At 41.9% G+C, this 23,461-nt stretch overlaps 1 protein-coding gene across 1 annotated transcript in view; it reads left to right on the top strand.

The window, feature by feature from the left end:
- Positions 1-23,461, top strand: part of LOC128635700 (low-density lipoprotein receptor-related protein 5) — a 1,026,620-nt gene that overhangs the window by 283,065 nt on the left and 720,094 nt on the right. Inside the window, exon 4 of the mRNA XM_053688826.1 lies at positions 17,669-17,800. Within this exon, the coding sequence (XP_053544801.1) occupies positions 17,669-17,800 (132 nt within the window). The remainder of the gene's footprint in view (positions 1-17,668; positions 17,801-23,461) is intronic.

Below are 23,461 nucleotides of genomic sequence, written 5' to 3'. Positions count from 1 at the left end.
AGCTCCATTTGAGTCATTGCATTCCATAGATATTAAATTGTTATCTTGGAAGGTTTTGTTTCTTATGGCTATCTCTTCTGCTCGGAGAGTGTCAGAGCTCTCAGCTTTGCAGTGTGATTCGCCATATCTTATCTTTCATGCCGATGAGGTGGTTCTTCGTACTAAGATAGGTTCCTTCCTAAAGTGGTTCGGACAGAAATATTACTCAGGAAATTGTTGTTCCATCTCTTTTTCATAGTTATTCTTTTCTGAAGAACGTTTGTTGCACAACTTGGAGGTTGTGCATGCTTTAAAATTTTATTTACAGGTGACTAAGGATTTTCACCAGTCTTTTGCCCTGTTTGTTTGTTTCTCTGGGTAACGTAAAGGTCAGAAAGCTTCTGCTACTTTCTCTCTGGTTGAGAAGTATAATTTGGTTTTGTTTATGAGACTGCTGGGCAGCAGTCTCATGAGAGAATTACAGCTCGTTCCACTAGGGCTCTCTCCCTCTTGGGTTTTCCAAAATGAAGCTTCTGTGGAACGGATTTGCAAGGCTGCAACTCGGTCTTCTCTGCATACCCTATCCAAATTTTACAAATTTAATTATTTTGCCTTGACTGAGGTTCTTTTGGGAGAAAGGTTCTTCAAGAGGTGGTGCCTTCTGTTTAGGTTACCTGTCTTCTTGTTCTTCCCTAATCATCAGTGTCCTCTAGCTTGGGTATTGGTTCCCAACAGTAATTGATGATTCCGTGGACTTACCATATCTTAGGAAAGAAAACAAAATTTATGTTTACTTTATAGACTTATTTATTTCCGGATACCTTGAGTCCACAGCCCCACCCTTTATTTTAAGACGGTTATTTTTAACTTTAACCTCAGGCACCTCTACACCTTGTGTTATTTCCTTTTTCTCCATTTTTCTTCGGTCGAATGACTGGGAATTGTGGGAAGGGAAGTGACATTTAACAGCTTTGCTGTGTTGCTCTTTGCCGTATCTGGAAATAAATAAATTTATCAGGTAAGTATAACGTTTTTTTTTTTTTGTTTTTTTTTGTGTTCGTTTTTTTATTTTGGGGGGGTTAGGTGGGTGAGGTTTTTTTTACTGTTAGGGGGGACTTAGTATTTTTTAGAGGTAAAAGAGCTGTTTAACTTGGGGCAGTGCCCTACAAAAAGCCCTTTTAAGGTTAAGATTAGGTTGTTGTGTTTTTTTTTTTTTTGGGGGGGGGGGCTTTTTTATTTTTATAGGGATTAGGTTTTTGTTGTTTTTTGATAATTTTCTTCACAAAAAAAAGTCCACAGCTGCATTCATTACTTTTGGGAATTCAGAACCTGGCCACCAGGAGGAGGCAAAGACAGCCCAGGCAAAGGCTTAAATACTGCTCCCATTTCCCTCATCCCCCAGTCATTCTTTGCCTTTCATCCCAGGAGGTTGGTAGAGAAGTGTCAGACGTTTTTGATAGTCTCTTATGGAGGGTAGTACTTGTCGGCATGGGACTGGAGTTTTAAGTAGTCCTGTCAGCCTCTCAGGGAGAGCATGGGTGAAAGTTAGAGTCCGGAGATGCAGGGAGAGTCTTTCTGCAAAACCATTTTGACTCAGATTAACAGCTCCACAAGCAATCAGCGTTGACGAGTTTCGCTGCCTTTTTTTTTTCTTTTCTTTTTTTCAAGTGCATGGCAGAAGCGACACTATCTGTCACACTTGAAGGGCCATGTTCCTGTTCCACGGCGTAGATTCCTGTAAGATTGTTTCATTTTACTTTCATCATGGATGTATTGTAATTTCAATTGTTTATCCGAGAGGGGCTACAAACTTTTGGGGATAACTTTAACATAAAGTCTCAGTGAGGCTCCTTTTTGTATCTAGGAATCAAGGGTTAATATCTCCTGAGGCCGAATATTGAACAGGTGGTTTTATAATCATGTTTGTTATGTGATTCTGTCTGCTACTGTGTAGTGTTGCTTCGGCTCATGGCTATTTTGGAACATAACGGCCTATGTCTAGTGACACAGCCTTTTCGGTCGGGCGCGCTTTTGCATGGACTGCACGGCTTACCTTGTGACTCCATTTCCGCTTTCCTGACCGCGTGGCGACTGAGAAATCCTGGTCCGCTGGTGTCTGGTTCTCAGGAGGTGGCAGTGTGCCATTTATGGAGGATTCTTGGAGACAGATGTCTCTGATTCAGACTCTACTTCTTGCGAAGAATATGAATTGGCCTGGGTGATACATGCCCATTAGTTATGTTCCGAATGCTGTTTTAGAGTGCTCTGTTCCTCGGGGAACCGGGTGCCCACTGAGCCATCCGCCTCTGGGGATTCTATTTCTCACGAGACAAGTTCCCTACCACCAACTCTTACTACGCATGCAGGTAACCCAAACGCTACTTATCTTTTCTAGGAAGTGTGGCCTGTTCCCACCGGTGGTTACGACATGGTTCCGCATGGCCATATATTTTGCGCTGCGCATCTGCACCTCCCTGGAGTGTGCTTATGATATTGTCTATGTTTTGTTAACCGGGGCTCATCAGGCGTGGGTTTACCAGGTCCAGTTCAGCCTTCCGGGGGAGTGACTACCCCTGAGGCCTCAGGGGGGTCAACCTTTAGGGCCAGTGTTTCATTTTGTCCCGGCGGAGGTATGTTGTGCCTTTCGTTATAGACTGGCATGCCTTCAGGTTATTATTATCGGTTATTTGTAGAGCGCCAACAGATTCCGCAGCGCTAATGCACGTTTTTGGCGTTGCTGGAGGATCCCACTCTTAATGGGTCTGGGGATTCTCAGTCTTACTCTCCGACTGGCTTGCATAAATAGACATAAGGGGATGAAGTAATCTTATAGTCTTTATTTGTGTATCCTTTTCCAGTTCTGAGCTTAGAAGTCTCGGACCCCTGTTGGGCAGGTCCTGCGGGTCTGTCCGTTCTTTCTGGGCGATAACCTACGGGTTGCCTTATCTTTTATTTTCATCCGGTGAGGATGATTTTTATTTGGTCTAAAGCTCATGTTGTGGTGTGTTGTTTCCTTCGGGAACTTTATCTGGAATTGATATTCACGATTTTATGGTCGCACTGTTTACAAAAGTCTGTCTGACTGTTCTTTATCCCTCCATCATCGGGTTAGACTCTATGTGGCCTTGACAGTGCTGGGGCCCTTGGTTTCATGCTGGTCCTGACTCGGTACAGATCCTTCTGTCTTTGAGGCCTAGTTTAGACACGTGACACCTTTTTTTATGTCCGGTTGGTCTGGTGAGGGCGCCTAGTGATCACAATATGATTTGTGTTGTTTTCTTGTTTTATTTTACAAGCTTCAGCTAACATCCTGGTTGCTTAGGGACATGGGGGGTTGGTTTAGTCCTCATTCGCCTTTAAATCTAGTGGGCCGGGACCCTGTTGAGATCTGCGGCGACATGCTTAGTCGTTTCTGATTTTTCCGGGAACTAGAGTGTTCCTTCCCATTGTGGGTTGGAGGCTTGGAGGGTTTAGGTTCTTCATACCGCAGTTCTTACGGTTTTGCCTTTCATGGCCTCTTTGAAACTGACCTTTTAGGACTTGTTCCTTTTTAGAGGTTCTCTTCCTTTGGGTCGAGACTTTCTGGACATCCGTTTTTTTCTGGCGGCTTTAGATGATTAATTAGGAAGTGAAGGCCGGGAGGCTCTGTCTTTTTTCGGGAGTTAGTTGTCTCCATATCAGGGGCGATAGGAGGAGCTTTTTGCTTAGGGGATGTTTTTCTGCCTGGGTTCGGGATGCTTTGCATTCTTCTCTCTTGGGTGTGGTACTCTGGAACGTTAATCTGAAAGGATTATGGAGGCTAGCCTTTTTTCTACTTTCTTTCGGGTGACTCTGTTCTCGTTCTAATTTCCCTTAGTGTTGCCCTTGAGCCTTTGGGCTCTAGAGAAATTGCTTGACTTTGTCACAACCTAGTTCCTTGTTTTGGGGGTGTTGATCTACGGCTAAGGGTGTTCTCTTCCCTTTGGGCTGGGAATTACGAGCGAGTTCTCCGGGTTTCCCGGTTCTCATCCCCTGTGAGGTCTGATTGCTTTAGATGTGGTATCTTGTGTTCCCTGAGGGTGTCGTTTGTTCTAGGACAATTCTGGGTCCCGGGTCCAGGGTTCTTGTTTTGGATACGTCTTGGATGTCTGTGGACTTATGATCCTGTGGACTGGTTTGGGACGACCCAGTTTTTTTCAAGGACTCTATGTTGCGACATAGGGGCTAGCTCATTGGGCTTGCAAGCAGGAAGGCCAGAGTTCACATCCACCTTCGTTTACTGGTTATAAACTTTAAGGCCTGACTTGTCCTTCGAACGGAGTGTGCTCCTCTATGGGGAGTTTTTTTTCTCTGTTGGGTCAACAGTGGTGTCTGGATGATTTTTCATTCAGTCCGTGTTTTAATCATACTATGGCTTCATGTCTTGTGGACATGTACGCTGTTCTTATCTGTGCCCTTCCCTTTTGAGGGGATAGTTTGTCTTCCTTATGAGCTGGGGTGCCCTTTCTCTGGAGGGTCTTTGTCCTGCCCTGTGTGTAGGAGGTTGGATCAGGTGGCTTATTTTTGTAAGGGGCAGCATCTGCTGCTCTGTGGGCTCTGTTCCACCTGTTGGAATTTGATCTCTCTACGTAGAGACTGTCTAAGAGAGCTGTGACAGGTCTTCTTACAGATCAATTGCTCAGTTCTCTGTTCCAGGTCCCAGGGGGTTCTCCTTGGGAGTGCCTTATTTTGGAGGAGCGGATTGGGTTGGCACCCGAGCTCTGTTGGGGTGGGTTAGTCCCCCTTTTTTCTTTCCATTCCCTGGGTAGTTGGGGTCTTTCTGTCCCGCCTGTCTATCAGACATGTCTGTCGCTTGGGCTGGTCCGGTGTTGGAGCAGGATCTGAGATCTGTTGCTATGCTAAATTCTTCCTCGGAGCATTCAAGGTACTGTAAGCCTCTTGAGGTTTCTCCTTTCTCCATGTTCAAGATTTGTGGGAAGGACTGGCGGCTCTTGGATAGCCTGCGGCGTTATCCGCTGGTTAGTGGATACTTAGCAATCTGAAGGATCCTATCTTCAGCTGCTTTCTGCTTGCCCTGCAAGTATTTAAGTTTCAGAGTCATTTTTAGATGACTGCAGGGTGCAGTGTTTTTGCTTCAGGTTTCGAGGTTTCGTTTCTGAATATTTCGATATTCTGAGCTACCTTTTTGCGACTTGGGGGACCTTCGTCTTCAGTTGCTTTCTAGAGTGCGGTTGCACTGTGTTAGGGGAAGATCCTCTCTGTTTCAGACTCTCTGCCTTATCCCGTGGTTTCTGTTTCTGGGGTCTGGGCTTTGCCTCTCCTTGTTTCTATGAGACTGGTTGGGTCCTTGTTAGCCTGACCCGGTTTCTCTGTTTTTTTTTCTCTTTTGTGCCCTTTTTAGGGTTTTTTTTCTGGAGTTTCTTATGCTAGCTGGAAGCTAGCTCAGCATATTAATGCACTGTGGCTACTCTGCACTGTAGCAAACCGAGGGTTGCAAATTCGATCCCAGACGAGGTCTACACAGCCTTTCCTCCTTTCGAGGTTGATAAAATGAGCAGCGCCTTAAGTCTCTTAAGGGGGATCATACCTTTCTTCTTTGTGGAAGAATACGGTAGTTTTTTCCCTATCTTTAGTAAGGGGTGTGCTGTTTGGAGACCAACTGCTGGGCGACGGTGTCTCTTGGAGGCTGTTGACTCAGTCGAGTCTAGTTCCTGCGGTCTCTAGCAAGGCTGTGGACTATCTGCGGGTCAGTGTCCTTGGGCCTTTTTCCTTTTTTTTTCAAAGTTGTTCTCGACTTCGGCCGAAGCAGGATTTTGGTGGGTAGGGGTTTTCAGGCCAGGTGCCCTCAGAATGGGCCGCCTATTGTACCTCTGGTTTTTGCATTCAGTGTCCACTATAGCTTGGGTATTATTTTCCCAAAAGTAATGAATGCAGCTGTGGACTCTTTCCATTTATGAAGAAAAACTTAAATTATGCTTACCTGATAATTTTCTTTTCTTCAGATGGAAAGAGTCCACAGCTCCCCACCCATATTTTTTCTGTGGGGCGTTTGTTATTTTTGTTCTTCTGGCACCTTTTCACCATGATATTTCTTCTACTGTTCCTTGTTCCTCGGCAGAATGACTGGGGATGAGGGAAGTGGTAGGAGTAGTTAAGCCTTTGGCTGGGGTGTCTTTGGCTCCTCCTGGTGGCCAGGTTTTAAATTCCCAAAAGTAATGAATGCAGCTGTGGACTCTTTCCATCCGAAGAAAAGAAAATGATCAGGTAAGCACAATTTAAGTTTTTGTTTATTTTTTTTTCTGTAATGTTAGATTTTTTTTTTTTTTTTTTTTTTTTTGTAATTTAGTAGTAATTGGGGTTAATTTAGGGGGTGTTAGGTTAGGGAGCTTAGTAATTAAATTATTTACTTGCTTTGTGGGGGTTTACGGTATAGGGGTATATATATTAGGGTTATTGCGATGTGGGGGTTCGGCTGTTTAGTTTTTTTGCGATGTGGGGGGTTGGCAGTTAAGGGGTTAATATTTTAATTATGTTTGCAGATTAGTCGTTAATTAATTTATTGTTTTGTGATGTGGGTGTTGCAGTTTAGATGTTAATACTTTGTGCGGAGGTTAGTTTTTTTTTTTTTTTGCTATACTTATTTTTATTTCTTGTGGCCAGTTGCGTGTTTTTTTTTATAAAGGCTTCCGCTTTGCCTACACTGCGTCCAGGTGGATTCTTTTGGCTGCACCAACATTTGTTTGAGGATGTGTGCGCAACTGGCAACTGACGCATTACAAACACAATTATAGTACATATTGTACATTTTATGCTCTTTCAGTGATGTACTTAATGTACGGACATGTACACTATTATTATATGCAAATCTCTAGAAGCTGTGCCTGTAGACATATATTCAACCACGGCCCTCAAGTACCCACAAAAGACCAGGTTTTCATTATAGCACAGGTGAAATAATCAGCTGATCAGTAACCCATCATCTGATTATTTCACCTATGCACTGTTTCAGCTATAAAGAAAACTTGGCCTGTTGGGGGAACTTGAGGAAACACTGTTCTATGCTATTAGTGTACACAATACTATAATATGTGCTCCTCTAGGTATATACCTTTCATGCATATTACTCTGCATGTTTAATTCCAAGTACAGTTGTGCAGGATTTATCTGTATTTAAGTGGAGATCCTTTAGAGATCAAATCTATTCACATCTCTGTTATACCTATGTCATGTGTAATTTATATCTATGCACATAGGTTCTATCTTACAGATACTGAACATTAATTGTGCATATTTTTATTAACACCTTAGAAGTATACACAGTCTGCACATGGATTTACAACAGTTGGTCTATATATGGCGCTTCTCTAGTAAGGCCTCATGACAGACTAAATATGTATACTACATACTGATGCTTATGCCATGTACAGATTTACAAACTTTGTATAAACTTATGTATAAGTTAATATATTTTAGGATTCATAAGGAAAAATAGTTCTGATATCTGGATGGATTATTTTTGTACTTCAAGAGATCAAGTGATCAAAAGTTTTGTTCTCTTTAAAGCAGAGTCCTCTTTCTTGACCAGTGATCCTATCTCATGTTGCCAACAATTCTTCAGAGGCGGAAGCCTTTATAAATGGATTTTGAGGATATGGGAATAATTAATCCTAGTACCAGTGTTGCCTCTGGGTCAAGGGTTTTACCCCAATCTGTTCATTTACCAAAGGGACTTACAGTCCTGTCCTAGATTTAACAGCCCTAAGCATGTTTGTCAGGTTTCCCACTGTAATGGGAACATTCCTCACTATTTTACCCTTAATCTAAAGGGTCAGTTTATGGCTTCTATAGACATCAAGGATGCATATCTGTGAATCCCTATACACAGTAATCATTTTTAGTTCCTGAGGTTTGCTTATCTGCAATCACAGCCAGTTTACCAGTCTGTGTTGGACACAATCTTGGCTAAGATCAGAATTTAGGGCATTTAATTTCTTTCCAAATGCAGGGAGAGTCCACGACTTCATTAATTACTGTTGGGAATATCAACACCTGGCCACCAGGAGGAGGCAGACACCCCAGCCAAAGGCTATATATATCCCTCCCACTTCTACCATCCCCCCAGTCATTCTTTGCCTTTCGTCATTACAGGAGGATGGCAGAGAAGGATTAGATAGTCCTTTAATGGGTATTTTCCCTTCAAGTGAGGACTGGGGTTTTTCTGAGTAACCATGTAATTCTTCCAATGAGAGTTGTGGTGAAAGTTAGTTACTAGATGTCGCAGGGAACTTTCTTTTTCCTCTATCTAGTAATTAAGTACTAACAACACCTTGGACAACCAGTGTTAGTGTTTTACACTGTTTTCGCTTTTTATCAGGTTCTTATCAGATGTATTGAAGAGAGACTGTCAGACCTTGAGATGCTGTGTCTGCTCCACAGCACGGATCCTGGAGGTTAAGTCCTTTATTCTTTCTTTCTGGTGTGATTATGCCTAGTGGGCTATGAATATTCTCCTTAAGAAGACAGGGACTTTAATAATAAAGTTCAGTGTGATGCTATTTTAAACCTCTGCTGGATCTGGGGACAATAGAATACCTCAATTGTTGAGGCTATCATTTGGAGCAGTTGGGAATATTTTTATGTGCTGCTTAGCTCCTATGTAACTGGAACACTTGTGTAAGGGTTTGGCTCATGAGGGTAGATTTATTAGGACATGCAGATAGTTGCAGGGCTGTTTGCATTTTTTCAGTGCTGGGGCTGCTGAATCGATATGCAATCGATATGCAGCTTCGCTTTCTACTCTGTTGGGGGGGCGGTCTCTTACTTGCACACCTTGTGACAGGGCACAGTTTCTTGGCTGGAATTCCTGTGTGTAGCGATCAACACATAGATTGTTGTAGGGAATCCAGGGAGATACAGACTTACATTCCGCTCCGGTCTGGTATACTAGGAGGTGGGATAGTGCCTCAGCCAAGGCTGCAGGTAAAGATGCCACTTTACAAAATACATTTTTTATTGAGATTGTTTTTTTGTTTTTCTGTTTGCTGTTGAGACTTTTTGCCCAACTATGGAGAATACTTATATGAACCCCTCAGAGGGTTCAGTTTCAGCTATCACTGTAACAAATGCACGTTTATATTGTGAGGAGACTATGGTCTGCCTCCCTGCACAATTTTGTTCTATCTGCTTATGTTCTGTTTTAAAGCCAAGGAGGGATCTAAAACTGTTATCCCCTCTGGTAAGCTTATTCACTCTGAGCCATCCACCTCTCAGGACTCTCTTGTCCAGGAGATGCCTATACTTTTATTGCAGTCCCCTTTTAACCCTATGTCACAAGCAGTGTCCCGTGGCGCACTTGTACCTCCCGCTGAATTTATTTTTTTGCCAGCAGGTTTTGCTTCTCAGCTACAATCTGCTGTCAGCTGCGCTTAATGCCTTGCATATCTCTGGAAAACATAAGAGAGAGGTTAAACATACTTCCACTGACTTGGAGGTTAATCCCTCTATTCAGTCTGAGTTGGCTAGCTTGTCTCACCTCTCTGAGGATGAACTAACTTCTGTTGCATCTGAGGTTGAGCTTTTAGAGTCAGAGGTTGCAGAAAATATCTTCTACTCCTGAGGAACCTACCTTCAGATTTAAACTAGAGTACCTCAGTTTTCTTTTGAAGGAGGTATTATCTACTCTAGAGTTTCCAGACACTAAGCTTCTTGAGGAACCTAAGATTCCGAAGTTAGATAGGGTCTATGAAGAGAAGCAGCAAAGTCCGGCGCACCCGGTAGCAGTGAGACTCAACACAGATAGAATATGCAAAGTAGATACCTGTTTATTTAGAACATGTGGAAAGAGCTAATCAAGCCATATGTGCCAAAAGGCAAAAAACTCCAGCACGTTAGGAAATAATAATCCTCAGTGACCATGTCTGTGTTGGGGTTTTTTGCCTTTTGGCACATATGGCTTGATTAGCTCTTTCCACATGTTCTAAATAAACAGGTATTTACTTTGCATATTCTATCTGTGTTGAGTCTCACTGCTACCGGGTGCGCTGGACTTTGCTGCTTCTATTGTTTACAGTGAGCGTGGATGGAGCGCTCCGTTTTCCTTTGCACCGGAGCAGTTGAGTGAAACTGCATACGTCCTCACGAACGTCAAGCAAAAGGGTGTGTATGCTACGTGAAGAGCGTCACATGATCGGATTATACACGCTGTCTGTGTCTGAGCGCTTCCCTAGCTGCGAGTCTATGAAGAGAAGAAGGTTTCTGAGACCTTTCCAATTCCGGCACAAATGGTGAATATTATTTCAAAATAATGGGAAAAGATTGGAACTCCTTTTTCACCTTCTTCAACTTTTAAGAAGTTGTTTCCAGTCCCTGATACTCACTTGGAACTTTGGAGCTCCATTCCTAAGGTGGATGGAACCAATTCCACTCTCACCAAGCGTACTACTATCCCTTTAAAGGATAGCTCCTCTTTTAGGGACCCGATGGACAGTAAATTGGAAGGCTATTTAAGGAGAATATATCGGCATATTGGTCTCCTATTTCAGCCTGCTGCAGCAGTTGCCGCAGTTGCGGGTGCTGTTACTTATTGGTGTGACTCTTTATCAGAGAATCTTCCCTAGAGGAAATTCAGGATAGGATTAAGGCTCTTAAAATAGCCAATTCCTTTATTTGTGACGCTAATATGCAGATTGTGCTCCTGAATGCTATGTCTTCAGGGTTTGCAATCCTGTAGTGCAGGGCCCTTTGGTTAAAGTCTTGGTCTGCTGATATGGTCTCTAAGACCAGACTTATTTGCTTACCATTTAAGGTGAAGATTTTATTCTGGTCAGGCCTGGATCCCATAATTTTCTCTGCGACAGGGGGGAAGGGTTTTTTCTCCCCCAGGATAAAAAGGCGCAAACTAAGGGTCGTCAGCCCTCTAATGTTCGTTCCTTTCAACAAGACAAATCTTAGCGGATGACTCCTCCAAGCCTGAACAGTGTAAGGGTACTTGGAAACCTAGTCAGTCTTGGAACAAATCCAAGCAGACCAAGAAGTCCACAGATAACAACAAATCTGCATGAAAGGCCCGATCCTGGACCTGATTGAGTAGGGGGCAGACTGTCCCTTTTCTTAGAGGCTTGGGTACAGAACATTCACGTCGTAACCCAGGGATACAAAATAGGGTTCAAATCTCGCCCTCCAAGGGACAGATTTCTCCTTTCAAGACTGTCTACAAGACCAGAGAAAAGGGCAGCCTTCTTAGATTGTGTTCGGGAACTTTCCTCCTTGGGAGTAATCGTCCCTGTACCTGTCTCAGAAAGGGATCTAGGTTTTTACTCAAACCTATTTGTGGTTCCCAAAAAGGAGGGAACTTATCACTCAATCCTGGATTTAGAAAGTCTCAAGTTTCTCAGGGTGACCTCCCTTAAAATGGAGACTATCAGGTACATACTTCCCTTGATCCAGGAAGGAAAGTCCATGACTACAATCAATTTAAAGGATGCATACCTTCATGTACCGATCCACATGGATCATTTTCAGTTTCTGCGGTTTGCATTTCTGGACCAACATTTCTAGTTTATAGCACTGCTATTTAAATTAGCTACTGCTCCCAGAATATTTACAAAGGTTTTGGGAGCTCTCCTAGCAGTGGCCAGATCCAGGGTATCGCAGTGGCTTCTTACCTGAACAATATCTTTGTTCAAGCTCTATCTTTTCCTTTGGCAAGATATCACACACAGTCTCTTCTGTGTCAGCTTCAGGCTCACTGGTGAAAGATAAATCTAGAAGAGTTCCCTGGTTCCCAGTACCAGGGTTGTTTTTCTGGGAACAATCATTGATCCAATATCCATGAAGATCTTCCTGACAGATCAGAGACGTTACAAACTGGTTGCGGCTTGTCTTCCCTTCAGGCCACCTTAAATCCTTCGGATCCTTCGGTAGCTTAGCTCAGTGCATGGAGATAATTGGTCTCTTAGTGTCTTCCATGGACATTATTCCTTTTGCCCGCTTCCATCTATGACCTCTACCACTATGCAGTCTGGGGACCCAGGAAGTCTCAGGGGACGTGGTCCTGAGAAGAATAGTCTCTTGCAATCTATCTTGGAACTTCGGGCCATTCACAAAGCACTAACGGCATGGTCCCAGCTTTGTTCTGCGTGGTATATAAGAACTAAATCAGACAATATAACTTCAATCACTTACATCAATCATCAGGGAGGAACAAGAAGTTCCCTCTCGATGAAGGCAGTGTCTCAAATTCTGCAGTGGGCGGAATCCCACAATTGTCTTCTTTCTGCGATCCACATCCCAGAGGTGGACAACTGGGAAGCGGATTTCCTCAGCAGACAGTCTTTTCTCCCGGGGGGTTGTCTCTCCACCCCAAGGTGTTCTCCGAGATGACTCTCAGATGAGGGGTTCCGGAGATCGATCTCATGGCTTCTCGACTCAATGCCAAGCTACCCAGGTACGGCTTGAGATTGAGGGATCCTCAGGCAGAATTTGTAGACGCGTTAGCGGTTCCTTGGAGGTTCAAGCTCATATCTTTTTCTCTCCGTTGGCTCTTCTCCCTCAAGTCATTGTTCGCATGAAGCAGGAGCAAGCCCCGATAATTCTAATAGTGCCATCTTGGCTACGAAGGACCTGGTTCGCAGATCTGGTGAGGATGTCCTCCTCCCCTCCATGGAGGTTAAATTCTCGGGCGGACCTTCTAATGCAAGGTCCGTTCCTACATCAAAACCTACATTCTCTGAGACTGACTGTGTGGAGATTGAACGCTTAGTCTTATCCAAAAAAGGGTTCTCTGATAGTCCTATTCACCCTGATCCAGGCTCGTATTTACCGCAAGGTGTGACGTACCTACCTGCATTGGTGCGAGAAATGTAGTTTTCCTTGGCACAAAGTGAAAGTTGCTTGAATCCTTTCTTTTTTTCAAGATGGTTTGGAGAAGGGTCTGTTCGCCAGCTCTCTGAAGGTTCAGATTTCTGCCCTGTCAGTCTTACTGCACAAGAGATTAGCAGATCTTCCTGATGTACAGTCCTTTGTTCAGGCTCTGGCTAGAATCAGGCCTGTATTTAAACCTGTTACTCCACCTTGGAGCCTCAATCTTGTTCTTAGTGTTCTCAGCAAGCTCCGTTTGAGTCTATGCATTCTGTTGATCCTAAACTTTTATCCTGGAAAGTTTTTTTTTTTTTTTTATCCATCGCCTCTGAAATATCTGCTTTAGTGTGATTCCCCCCTTACCTGGTGTTCCATGCTGATAAGGCAGTTTTACGTACCAAGTTAGGATTCCTACCTAAGGTGGTCTTGGATCGCAACCTCAATCAGGAGATTGTTGTTCCTTCCTTTTGCCGAAACCCTTCTTTCTTGAAGGAACTTTTGTTCAACAATCTGGATGTCGTAATTGCCTTAAAGGCGACAAAGGATTTCAGACAATCCTTGTCTATGTTTGTCTTATATGCTGGTAAACGCAAGGGCCAGAAGGCTACTGCGACTTCCCTATCCTCTTGGCTGAGAAGTATCATCCGTTTGACCTATGAGAAGGCAGTCAACAGCCTCCTGAGAGGATAACAGATTTTTCCACTAGGGCAGTTTCTTCTTCCTGGGCTTTTAAGAATGAAGCTTCTGTGGATCAGAAGATTGGTCCTCCTTACATACCATTTCAAAATTCTATAAATTCAATGTTTTTGCTTCGGCTCAAGCAGCCTTTGGGAGAAAGGTGTTACATGCTGTTGTGCCCTCAGATTAGGGTCAGCCCTTTCATGTTTGCCCTCCCATTTTTTTTCATTCATTGTCCTCTGTAGCTTGAGTATTGGTTCCCAACAGTAATGAATGAAGTCGTGGACTCTCTCTGTTTTTGGAAAGAAAACAAAATTTATGCTTACCAGATAAATTCCTTTCTTCCCTGCCCGTAGTTTTTTGGGGCAGCTTCCTTTTTTTTTCTTCTGGCACCTCTATACCCTAATGTTTCTCCTGCTTTTCCTTGTTCCCTCAGCAAAATGACTGGAGGGATGGGGAAGTGGGAGTGATATTTATAGCCTTTGGCTGGGGTGTCTTTGCCTTCTTTTTGGTGGTCAGGTGTTGATATTCCCAACAGTAATTAATGAAGTTGTGGACTCTCCCTGCTAGGAAAGAAAGGAATTTATCTGGTAAGCATACATTTTGGAACAAAAAATTGCATTGGATTTCTCCATCAGATATTTTTTTTTCTTGAGGACACAGTCTTTCTTTGACCCTTGGGACATCCTTCCTTTGTCATCCTTTGTCTATTATGCCAACAGACACCAGTCTCTTAGGTTGGGGGGCGGTCTGGGTTTCTTGAAGAGGGCAAGGAGTTTAGTCTCCTCTAGAGACAAGGTTACCAATCAACATTCTGGAACATTGATTGATTCTTCTGGCTCTTCAGCCCTGGTTCCTATTGAAGGAGGAGAATGTATCCATTTGCAGTTGGACAATATGGTGGCCTACATAAATCATCAAGGGGTACTTGCAGTCCACTGGTCATGCAGGAAGTGTCTCAAACTCTGTGTTAGGAAGAGAGAAGTCATTGCTCCCTTCACATACCAGGTGTGATCATCTCAGTCAATCAGTTCATCCAAGAGATTAGTCTCTCCTTTCGGACATTTTTGATCACTTAGTGATGAAATGGGGCTTACAGGATATAGATCTAATGGCCTCTCTTAAACCACAAGCTTCCAAGGTATTGTGCAAGATCAAAAGATCCAAAGGCTTGCATGATAGACGCCTTGGTATATCCATGGGAGTTTCATCTAGCATACCTGTTTCCTTTGTTTGTTCTTCCATGGGTTGTTACTTAGATCAAAAGGGAGTCAATGTCAGTAGTAATAATTGCACCAGTCTGGCACTGCAGGGCAGGGTATGCGGATCTAGTGAAAATCTCTTCCATGGATTCCTGTTGCCTCAAGATCCTCTTTTCCATCAGGATCTTAAATTTTAATAGCATGGATGTTTGAACGCATAGTTTTGAGACATAAAAGTTTCTCATATTAGGTCATTGAATCTTTGATGCAGGCCAGAAAGCCTGTGAGACAAAACATTTATCTCAAGATTTGGAAGGAATATTTTTAGTGGTGTTCTTCCACAGGGTTTTCTTGGTATTCCTTTAGGATTCCTAGAATCCTTTAGTTTTTTATAGTATGGCCTTAACCAATGTATATCACTAGTTTCCTTAAAGGTCACATTTCTGCGTTATCTATTCTTTTTATTAGGAAGTTGCTGAATTTCCTGAAGCTCAGATTTTTGTCTAGGCATTAGTTAGAATTAGACCAGTTGTGAAACCTATGTATCCACCCTGGAATTTGATTTAAGTTCTCTGTGTATTACAAGGTCCTCCTTTTGAACCAATACATTCTATTGATATCTACTGTTTTCTTGGAAAGTACTTTTCCTATTTGCAATCTTTTCAGAAAGGTGGGTTTAAGTTGTCAACCTTGTCTTGTGATTCTCCATTTTTAATTATTCACAAGGATAGGGCTGTACTTTGTACTAGATATGATTTTTTTCCTAAGGTAGTTTCTACGGAAAATACCAATCCAGAAATTGTTGTTCCTTCATTGTGTTCAGATCCTGCTAACTCTAAGGAGCGGCTATTGCATAATCTTGATGTTGTCAGGGCTTTAAAATTCTATCTCCAAGCTACTAAAGATTTCAGACAACTTCTAGTTTGTTTATTCATTACTCTGGGACTTGTAAGGGACAGCAAGCTATTAAGGTTGCGTTAGCCTCTTGGCTCAAACAAGTGATTCACAAGACTTACTTGGTGGTTGAAAAGTCACCTCCTAAGCATATTACAGCTCTTTCTACAAGAGCAGTGTCACCATTGTGTGTTTTAAAAAATAGTGCATCTTTGGAGCAGATTTGCAAAGCTGCAACATGGTATTCTCTGCATACTTTTTCAAAATGTTATCGCTTTGATGTTTTTGATTCTTTGCACCCTTCTTCCATTCCCATAACATAGACCATCTGCTTGGGTATTAATCCCATCATTTTACGAAAGTAAACAAAATTAATACTTACCTGATGCATTCTTTTCTTTCGGAATGATGATGGTCCACAGGCCCCACCTGTTTCAATTTTTGGGCGACAGTTCTAATGACACGTCTACAGACCCTGCTTTGTCTTACCTAAATGTTTTATATTCTCTTCTAGGCTATATGTTAAACTAAGAGGGAGGTGGGAGGAATTTGAAGTTCTGATATGGGTTATTGACCGCCTAGTGGCGGGAAATATATCTCAGATCTTATGAAGGACTGTGGATCCTCATCATTCCGAAAGAAAATAATTTATCAGGTAAGCATACATTTTGTCATGTTTATTTGTTTTCAGATTTTATAATATGTAATGTGCCTTAATAGGGGCCATATCACAGAAAACTTCTGTCCTGGGAAATTATTCTTATTGGAAGCATATTCTCTATATAGTGTTATGTCATGTTTATTTGCCTATACAGGTATACCTCACTTTACAGCGCTTCACTTTACAGCGCTTCGCTAATACAGCGCTTTGTGGAGCTGAAGTTCAACCTCCAAGGATTTTAAAACAGTGCTGTAATCTTCGTGAGATTGCAAGAAAAGTGACTGGCACCATTTTATTATGCTTAGTTCACTCTGTTTACATCATTACAGTGCAATCTCTGTCTCAGTGCTATAGTCTGGCAAATTTTACTACAGTAATTGTCACTATTTTACAGGTACAGTATTTATTGAATACTGTGCTGTGCGAGTGTTAAACTAAACTTAGCGCTATTGCACACCTAATATAAGTTAGTTAAAACATGTTTTTAAGTTTTTAAACACACTGGCAAGTGAAAGGAAAGCTAAAACTGCCTTGTTTCACTTTAAGGCGGTTTTCACTTTACAGCTGGGCTCCGGTCCCTAACCCGCTGTATGAGCGGGGTATACCTGTACTTTATACAAGCTTTGTGATATGCCTCAATAAAAAAATGAGAGTAAAAAAAATAAATATACAAAATCCTTAAACCTATCCAAATAAAGAAAGGACAGATGTTTCTTCAAACAATTATAAACAACATATAGTAACATAAGTTGCTGCGTCTCCATAGAGCCCTGCCTTAACACGGACCCAGAAGACTCCTCCTAGGACCCTAGTAGTCTCCACCTAGGGATACTTAAAGTGACATGAGTCTATGGAATCCAAGAATAGGTGTCTTGATTAGGTGTCTTCTCCAGCTGTTAATATGCTTGAACAATCAGGATTATGGAGGACACAGGGTTGTGGATAGACTATGGCAACAGCCCCAGTCTGGGCAGTGGAGAATACTGAGGATATTACTCTGCTTACTGTTCAGTTTGCTATTGCAGATGCAGAGATAGGAGTCTCACATATGTCAAACTTCCAGAAGCCTATGTATGTTCCACATAATGTGGGCTTTTCCAGGTTATTCCGGAGCTCTGAGTTAAATAATATCCTCAGGGTTCTGCACTGTCTGGAGTGTAGGTATAAAACAAGTATAATAACAGATTCTGCATTATGTATACTGTAATAATGTTGTTCTATATATAACCACACCCACATTAGCAGGTCACGGCTTAAGGAACACATATAATCGCGTGCACACACCCAGTCTGTCCCTGTAGTTTATTTCAAGCTCTGATCCGTCAGAGTTTACCAGTAAAGGGGGGGGGGGTATGAGCTACTAATTTGTCTTGATTTCTTCACCAAACTACTTAATCCTCTCCTGTTTGTGTTCCAGTTCTGACACCATGCGATTATGGTAATGCAGGCTGCTCTCACCTCTGCCTTCTGTCCCCACGTGATCCGTTTTACAGCTGTGCATGTCCTACTGGGGTGCAACTGACACAAGATGGCAAGACATGCAAAATAGGTAAGGATCCTTGTATGGCTATAAACCAGCTGCAGATCTGGGTCTTGCTGCACTATTTACTGCACATGTTTCATAATTAGAAACAAATTCCCTCTATACAAAGCAATATGCAGATATGAACAGAAATATTCTTAGGCCATTGTTAGTTATTGGATTGTGAACAAATATAGTTGAACTTTACTGACATCAAAACCATTTTGTGACCTGACATCTGCATGTAGTGAGGTGGCTGTAGCCTAGTTTAATGCATTTATAATATATTTACATAGTAATATAGGTTAAAAAAAACTTGGCCCTCAAATTTGGCCTGTCACCCATTCCTATTACTGCTGTTGCTCTAAAACAAGACAAATTGTGCCTCATAGGGGGGAAACAAATCTTTCTTTACTCCAAAGTGGCAATGAGATTCCTGTTTGGATCAACAAGCTTCTCTGCTGTCAATACTAAGGGGCATATTTATCAAGCTCCGTATAAGGCTCGCCAGAAACACAAGTTATGAAGCAGCGGTCTAAAGTCCTCCTTACATACTTTTTAAAAATTGTATCGCTTTGATGTCTTTGCTTCTTCGCAAGTAGCTTTTATCAGGAAAGTCCTTCAGGCCACAGTGTCCGCTAAATAGGAACTGTCAGTAAAAGTATTGTCCCACCCTGTCCATAACAGACCATTGGCTTATGTATTTATCCCATATGTTATGGAGGACCGTCGACCATCATTTTACAAAAAACTAAATGTATGCTTACCTGATAAATGATTTTCTTTTGGAATGATGGTCCACAGGCCCTGCTCGCTTTATAGGAGACCGTTCTAATGACACCTCTATAGACCCTGCTTTGCCTTTCCTATTCTCTTCTCGGCTATACGTAAAACTAGAGAGCGTTGGAAGGTGGAAAGGTTTTAAGGTTTTTGTATGGGCACTTACTTGACCTCCTCCTTGTAGCGGGAAATATATCCCATATGTTATGGAGGACTGTGGACCATCATCATTCCGAAATAAAAGAATTTATCTGGTAAGCATAAATTTAGTTTTCGTGCGTGCAAAATAGTGCCCCCTGGGCTATCTAAATTTTCTTTTCTTTCATGTAATTAGCAAGAGTCCATGAGCTAGTGACGTATGGGATATACATTCCTACCAGGAGGGGCAAAGTTTCCCAAACCTCAAAATGCCTATAAATACACCCCTCACCACACCCACAAATCAGTTTTACAAACTTTGCCTCCTATGGAGGTGGTCATTCTTGACGCAGACTTTTTTGTCGCAAAATTTTTTTTCTGTTTCCGGCGTCATACGTGTCGCCGGAAGTTGCGTCATTTTTGACGTTTTTTTGCGCCAAAAGTGTTGGCGTTCCGGATGTGGCGTCATTTTTGGCGCCAAAAGCATTTAGGCACCAAATAATGTAGGCGTCTTTTTTGGCGCTAAAAAAAATATGGGCGTCACTATTGTCTCCACATTATTTAAGTCTCATTATTTATTGCTTCTGGTTGCTAGAAGCTTGTTCACTGGCATTTTTTCCCATTCCTGAAACTGTCATTTAAGGAATTTGATCAATTTTGCTTTATATGTTGTTTTTTCTATTACATATTGCAAGATGTCCCACGTTAACACTGAGTCAGAAGATACTTCTGGAAAATCGCTGCCTGGTGCTGGATCTACCAAAGCTAAGTGTATCTGCTGTAAACTTATGGTATCTGTTCCTCCAGCTGTTGTTTGTACTGATTGTCATGACAAACTTGTTAATGCAGATATTTCCTTTAGTACTGTTACATTACCTGTTGCTGTTCCGTCAACATCTAATGCTCAGAGTGTTCCTGATAACATAAGAGATTTTGTTTCTAAATCCATTAAGAAGGCTATGTCTGTTATTCCTACTTCTAGTAAACGTAAAAAGTCTTTTAAAACTTCTCATTTTTCAGATGAATTTTTAAATGAACATCATCATTCTGATTCTGATAATGGTTCTTCTGGTTCAGAGGATTCTGTCTCAGAGGTTGATGCTGATAAATCTTCATATTTATTTAAAATGGAATTTATTCGTTGTTTACTTAAAGAAGTCCTAATTGCATTAGAAGTAGAGGATTCTAGTCCTCTTGATACTAAATCTAAACGTTTAGATAAGGTTTTTAAATCTCCTGTAGTTATTCCAGAAGTTTTTCCTGTCCCTGATGCTATTTCTGAAGTAATTTCCAGGGAATGGAATAATTTGGGTAATTCTTTTACTCCTTCTAAACGTTTTAAGCAATTATATCCTGTGCCATCTGACAGATTAGAGTTTTGGGACAAAATCCCTAAGGTTGATGGGGCTGTCTCTACTCTTGCTAAGCGTACTACTATTCCTACGGCAGATGGTACTTCCTTTAAGGATCCTTTAGATAGGAAAATTTAATCCTTTCTAAGAAAAGGTAATCTTCTTAGACCTGCTATATCTTTAGTGGATGTTGCTGCAGCTTCAACTTTTTGGTTAGAAGCTTTAGCGCAACAAGTAACAGATCATAATTCTCATAGCATTATTAATCTTCTTCAACATGCTAATAATTTTATTTGTGATGCCATCTTTGATATCATTAGAGTTCATGTCAGGTATATGTCTCTAGCTATTTTAGCTAGAAGAGCTTTATGGCTTAAAACTTGGAATGCTGATATGTCTTCTAAGTCAACTCTGCTTTCCCTTTCTTTCCAGGGTAATAAATTATTTGGTTCTCAGTTGGATTCTATTATCTCAACTGTTACTGGAGGGAAAGGAACTTTTTTACCACAGGATAAAAAATCTAAAGGTAAATTTAGGTCTAATAATCGTTTTCGTTCCTTTCGTCACAACAAGGAACAAAAGCCTGATCCTTCATCCTCAGGAGCGGTATCAGTTTGGAAACCATCTCCAGTCTGGAATAAATCCAAGCCTTTTAGAAAACCAAAGCCAGCTCCTAAGTCCACATGAAGGTGCGGCCCTCATTCCAGCTCAGCTGGTAGGGGGCAGATTACGTTTTTTCAAAGATATTTGGATCAATTCCGTTCACAATCTTTGGATTCAGAACATTGTTTCAGAAGGGTACAGAATTGGCTTCAAGATAAGGCCTCCTGCAAAGAGATTTTTTCTTTCCCGTGTCCCAGTAAACCCAGCGAAGGCTCAAGCATTTCTGAATTGTGTTTCAGATCTAGAGTTGGCTGGAGTAATTATGCCAGTTCCAGTTCTGGAACAGGGGCTGGGGTTTTATTCAAATCTCTTCATTGTACCAAAGAAGGAGAATTCCTTCAGACCAGTTCTGGATCTAAAAATATTGAATCGTTATGTAAGGATACCAACATTCAAAATGGTAACTGTAAGGACTATCCTGCCTTTTGTTCAGCAAGGGCATTATATGTCTACAATAGATTTACAGGATGCATATCTGCATATTCCGATTCATCAAGATCACTATCAGTTTCTGAGATTCTCTTTCCTAGACAAGCATTACCAGTTTGTGGCTCTACCGTTTGGCCTAGCAACAGCTCCAAAAATTTTTACAAAGGTTCTCGGTGCCCTTCTGTCTGTAATTGTGGTATTTCCTTATTTGGACGATATCTTGGTACTTGCTCAGTCTTCACATTTAGCAGAATCTCATACGAATCGACTTGTGTTGTTTCTTCAAGATCATGGTTGGAGGATCAATTTACCAAAAAGTTCATTGATTCCTCAGACAAGGGTAATCTTTTTAGGTTTCCAGATAGATTCAGTATCCATGACTCTGTCTTTGACAGACAAGAGACGTCTTAAATTGATATCAGCTTGTCGAAACCTTCAGTCACAATCATTCCCTTCGGTAACCTTATGCATGGAAATTCTAGGTCTTATGACTGCTGCATCAGACGTGATCCCCTTTGCTCGTTTTCACATGCGACCTCTTCAGCTCTGTATGCTGAACCAGTGGTGCAGGGATTACACAAAGATATCTCAATTAATATCTTTAAAACAGATTGTACGACACTCTCTGACGTGGTGGACAGATCACCATCGTTTAGTTCAGGGGGCTTCTTTTGTTCTTCCGACCTGGACTGTAATTTCAACAGATGCAAGTCTTACAGGTTGGGGAGCTGTGTGGGGGTCTCTGACAGCACAAGGGGTTTGGGAATCTCAGGAGGTGAGATTACCGAATAATATTTTGGAACTCCGTGCAATTTTCAGAGCTCTTCAGTCATGGCCTCTTCTAAAGAGAGAATCGTTCATTTGTTTTCAGACAGACAATGTCACAACTGTGGCATACATCAATCATCAAGGAGGGACTCACAGTCCTCTGGCTATGAAAGAAGTATCTTGAATTCTGGTATGGGCGGAATCCAGCTCCTGTCTAGTTTCTGCGGTTCATATCCCAGGTATAGACAATTGGGAAGCGGATTATCTCAAGTCGCCAAACGTTGCATCCGGGCGAATGGTCTCTTCACCCAGAGGTATTTCTTCAGATTGTTTAAATGTGGGGACTTCCAGAAATAGATCTGATGGCCTCACATCTAAACAAGAAGCTTCCCAGGTATCTGTCCAGATCCAGGGATCCTCAAGCGGAAGCAGTGGATGCATTGTCACTTCCTTGGAAGTATCATCCTGCCTATATCTTTCCGCCTCTAGTTCTTCTTCCAAGAGTAATCTCCAAGATTCTGAAGGAATGCTCGTTTGTTCTGCTGGTAGCTCCAGCATGGCCTCACAGGTTTTGGTATGCGGATCTTGTCCGGATGGCCTCTTGCCAACCGTGGACTCTTCCGTTAAGACCAGACCTTCTGTCGCAAGGTCCTTTTTTTCCATCAGGATCTCAAATCCTTAAATTTAAAGGTGTGGAGATTGAACGCTTGATTCTTAGTCAAAGAGGTTTCTCTGACTCTGTGATTAATACTATGTTACAGGCTCGTAAATCCGTATCTAGGGAGATATATTATAGAGTCTGGAAGACTTATATTTCTTGGTGTCTTTCTCATCATTTTTCCTGGCATTCTTTTAGAATTCCGAGAATTTTACAGTTTCTTCAGGATGGTTTGGATAAAGGTTTGTCTGCAAGTTCCTTGAAAGGACAAATCTCTGCTCTTTCTGTTCTTTTTCACAGAAAGATTGCTATTCTTCCTGATATTCATTGTTTTGTACAAGCCTTGGTTCGTATAAAACCTGTCATTAAGTCAATTTCTCCTTCTTGGAGTTTGAATTTGGTTCTGGGGGCTCTTCAAGCTCCTCCGTTTGAACCTATGCATTCATTGGACATTAAATTACTTTCTTGGAAAGTTTTGTTCCTTTTGGCCATCTCTTCTGCCAGAAGAGTTTCTGAATTATCTGCTCTTTCTTGTGAGTCTCCTTTTCTGATTTTTCACCAGGATAAGGCGGTGTTGCGAACTCTGTCAAAGGATGGCTATCCTGAGGTATAAAATCTAAAAAAGAATAAAAAACAGAAGCGCCAACATGGCCTAATATCGCCCAAACAATATATAAAATCAGCACATGAGAATGTGAATACTCACAAACAAAAAGCACCCGATGGTGCTAGTAGAGCAGGCTGGAAACTTAGCAGTGATCCAGCACACTGAAACCTTGGCACAGATACAGTCCCGATTCTTCTGGATATCCAGTATTCAGGTTCCTATATATGTATAAGAAGACAAACCAACATGGTCCAATATCGTCAGGACAAAGAAAGGATTGGCCCCAACCAAAT

Source organism: Bombina bombina, chromosome 7 (assembly GCF_027579735.1).
Source record: "Bombina bombina isolate aBomBom1 chromosome 7, aBomBom1.pri, whole genome shotgun sequence".
Taxonomy (NCBI): domain Eukaryota; kingdom Metazoa; phylum Chordata; class Amphibia; order Anura; family Bombinatoridae; genus Bombina; species Bombina bombina.
Note: the sequence above shows the minus strand (reverse complement) of the source record. Positions and strands in the feature narration are given on the sequence as shown.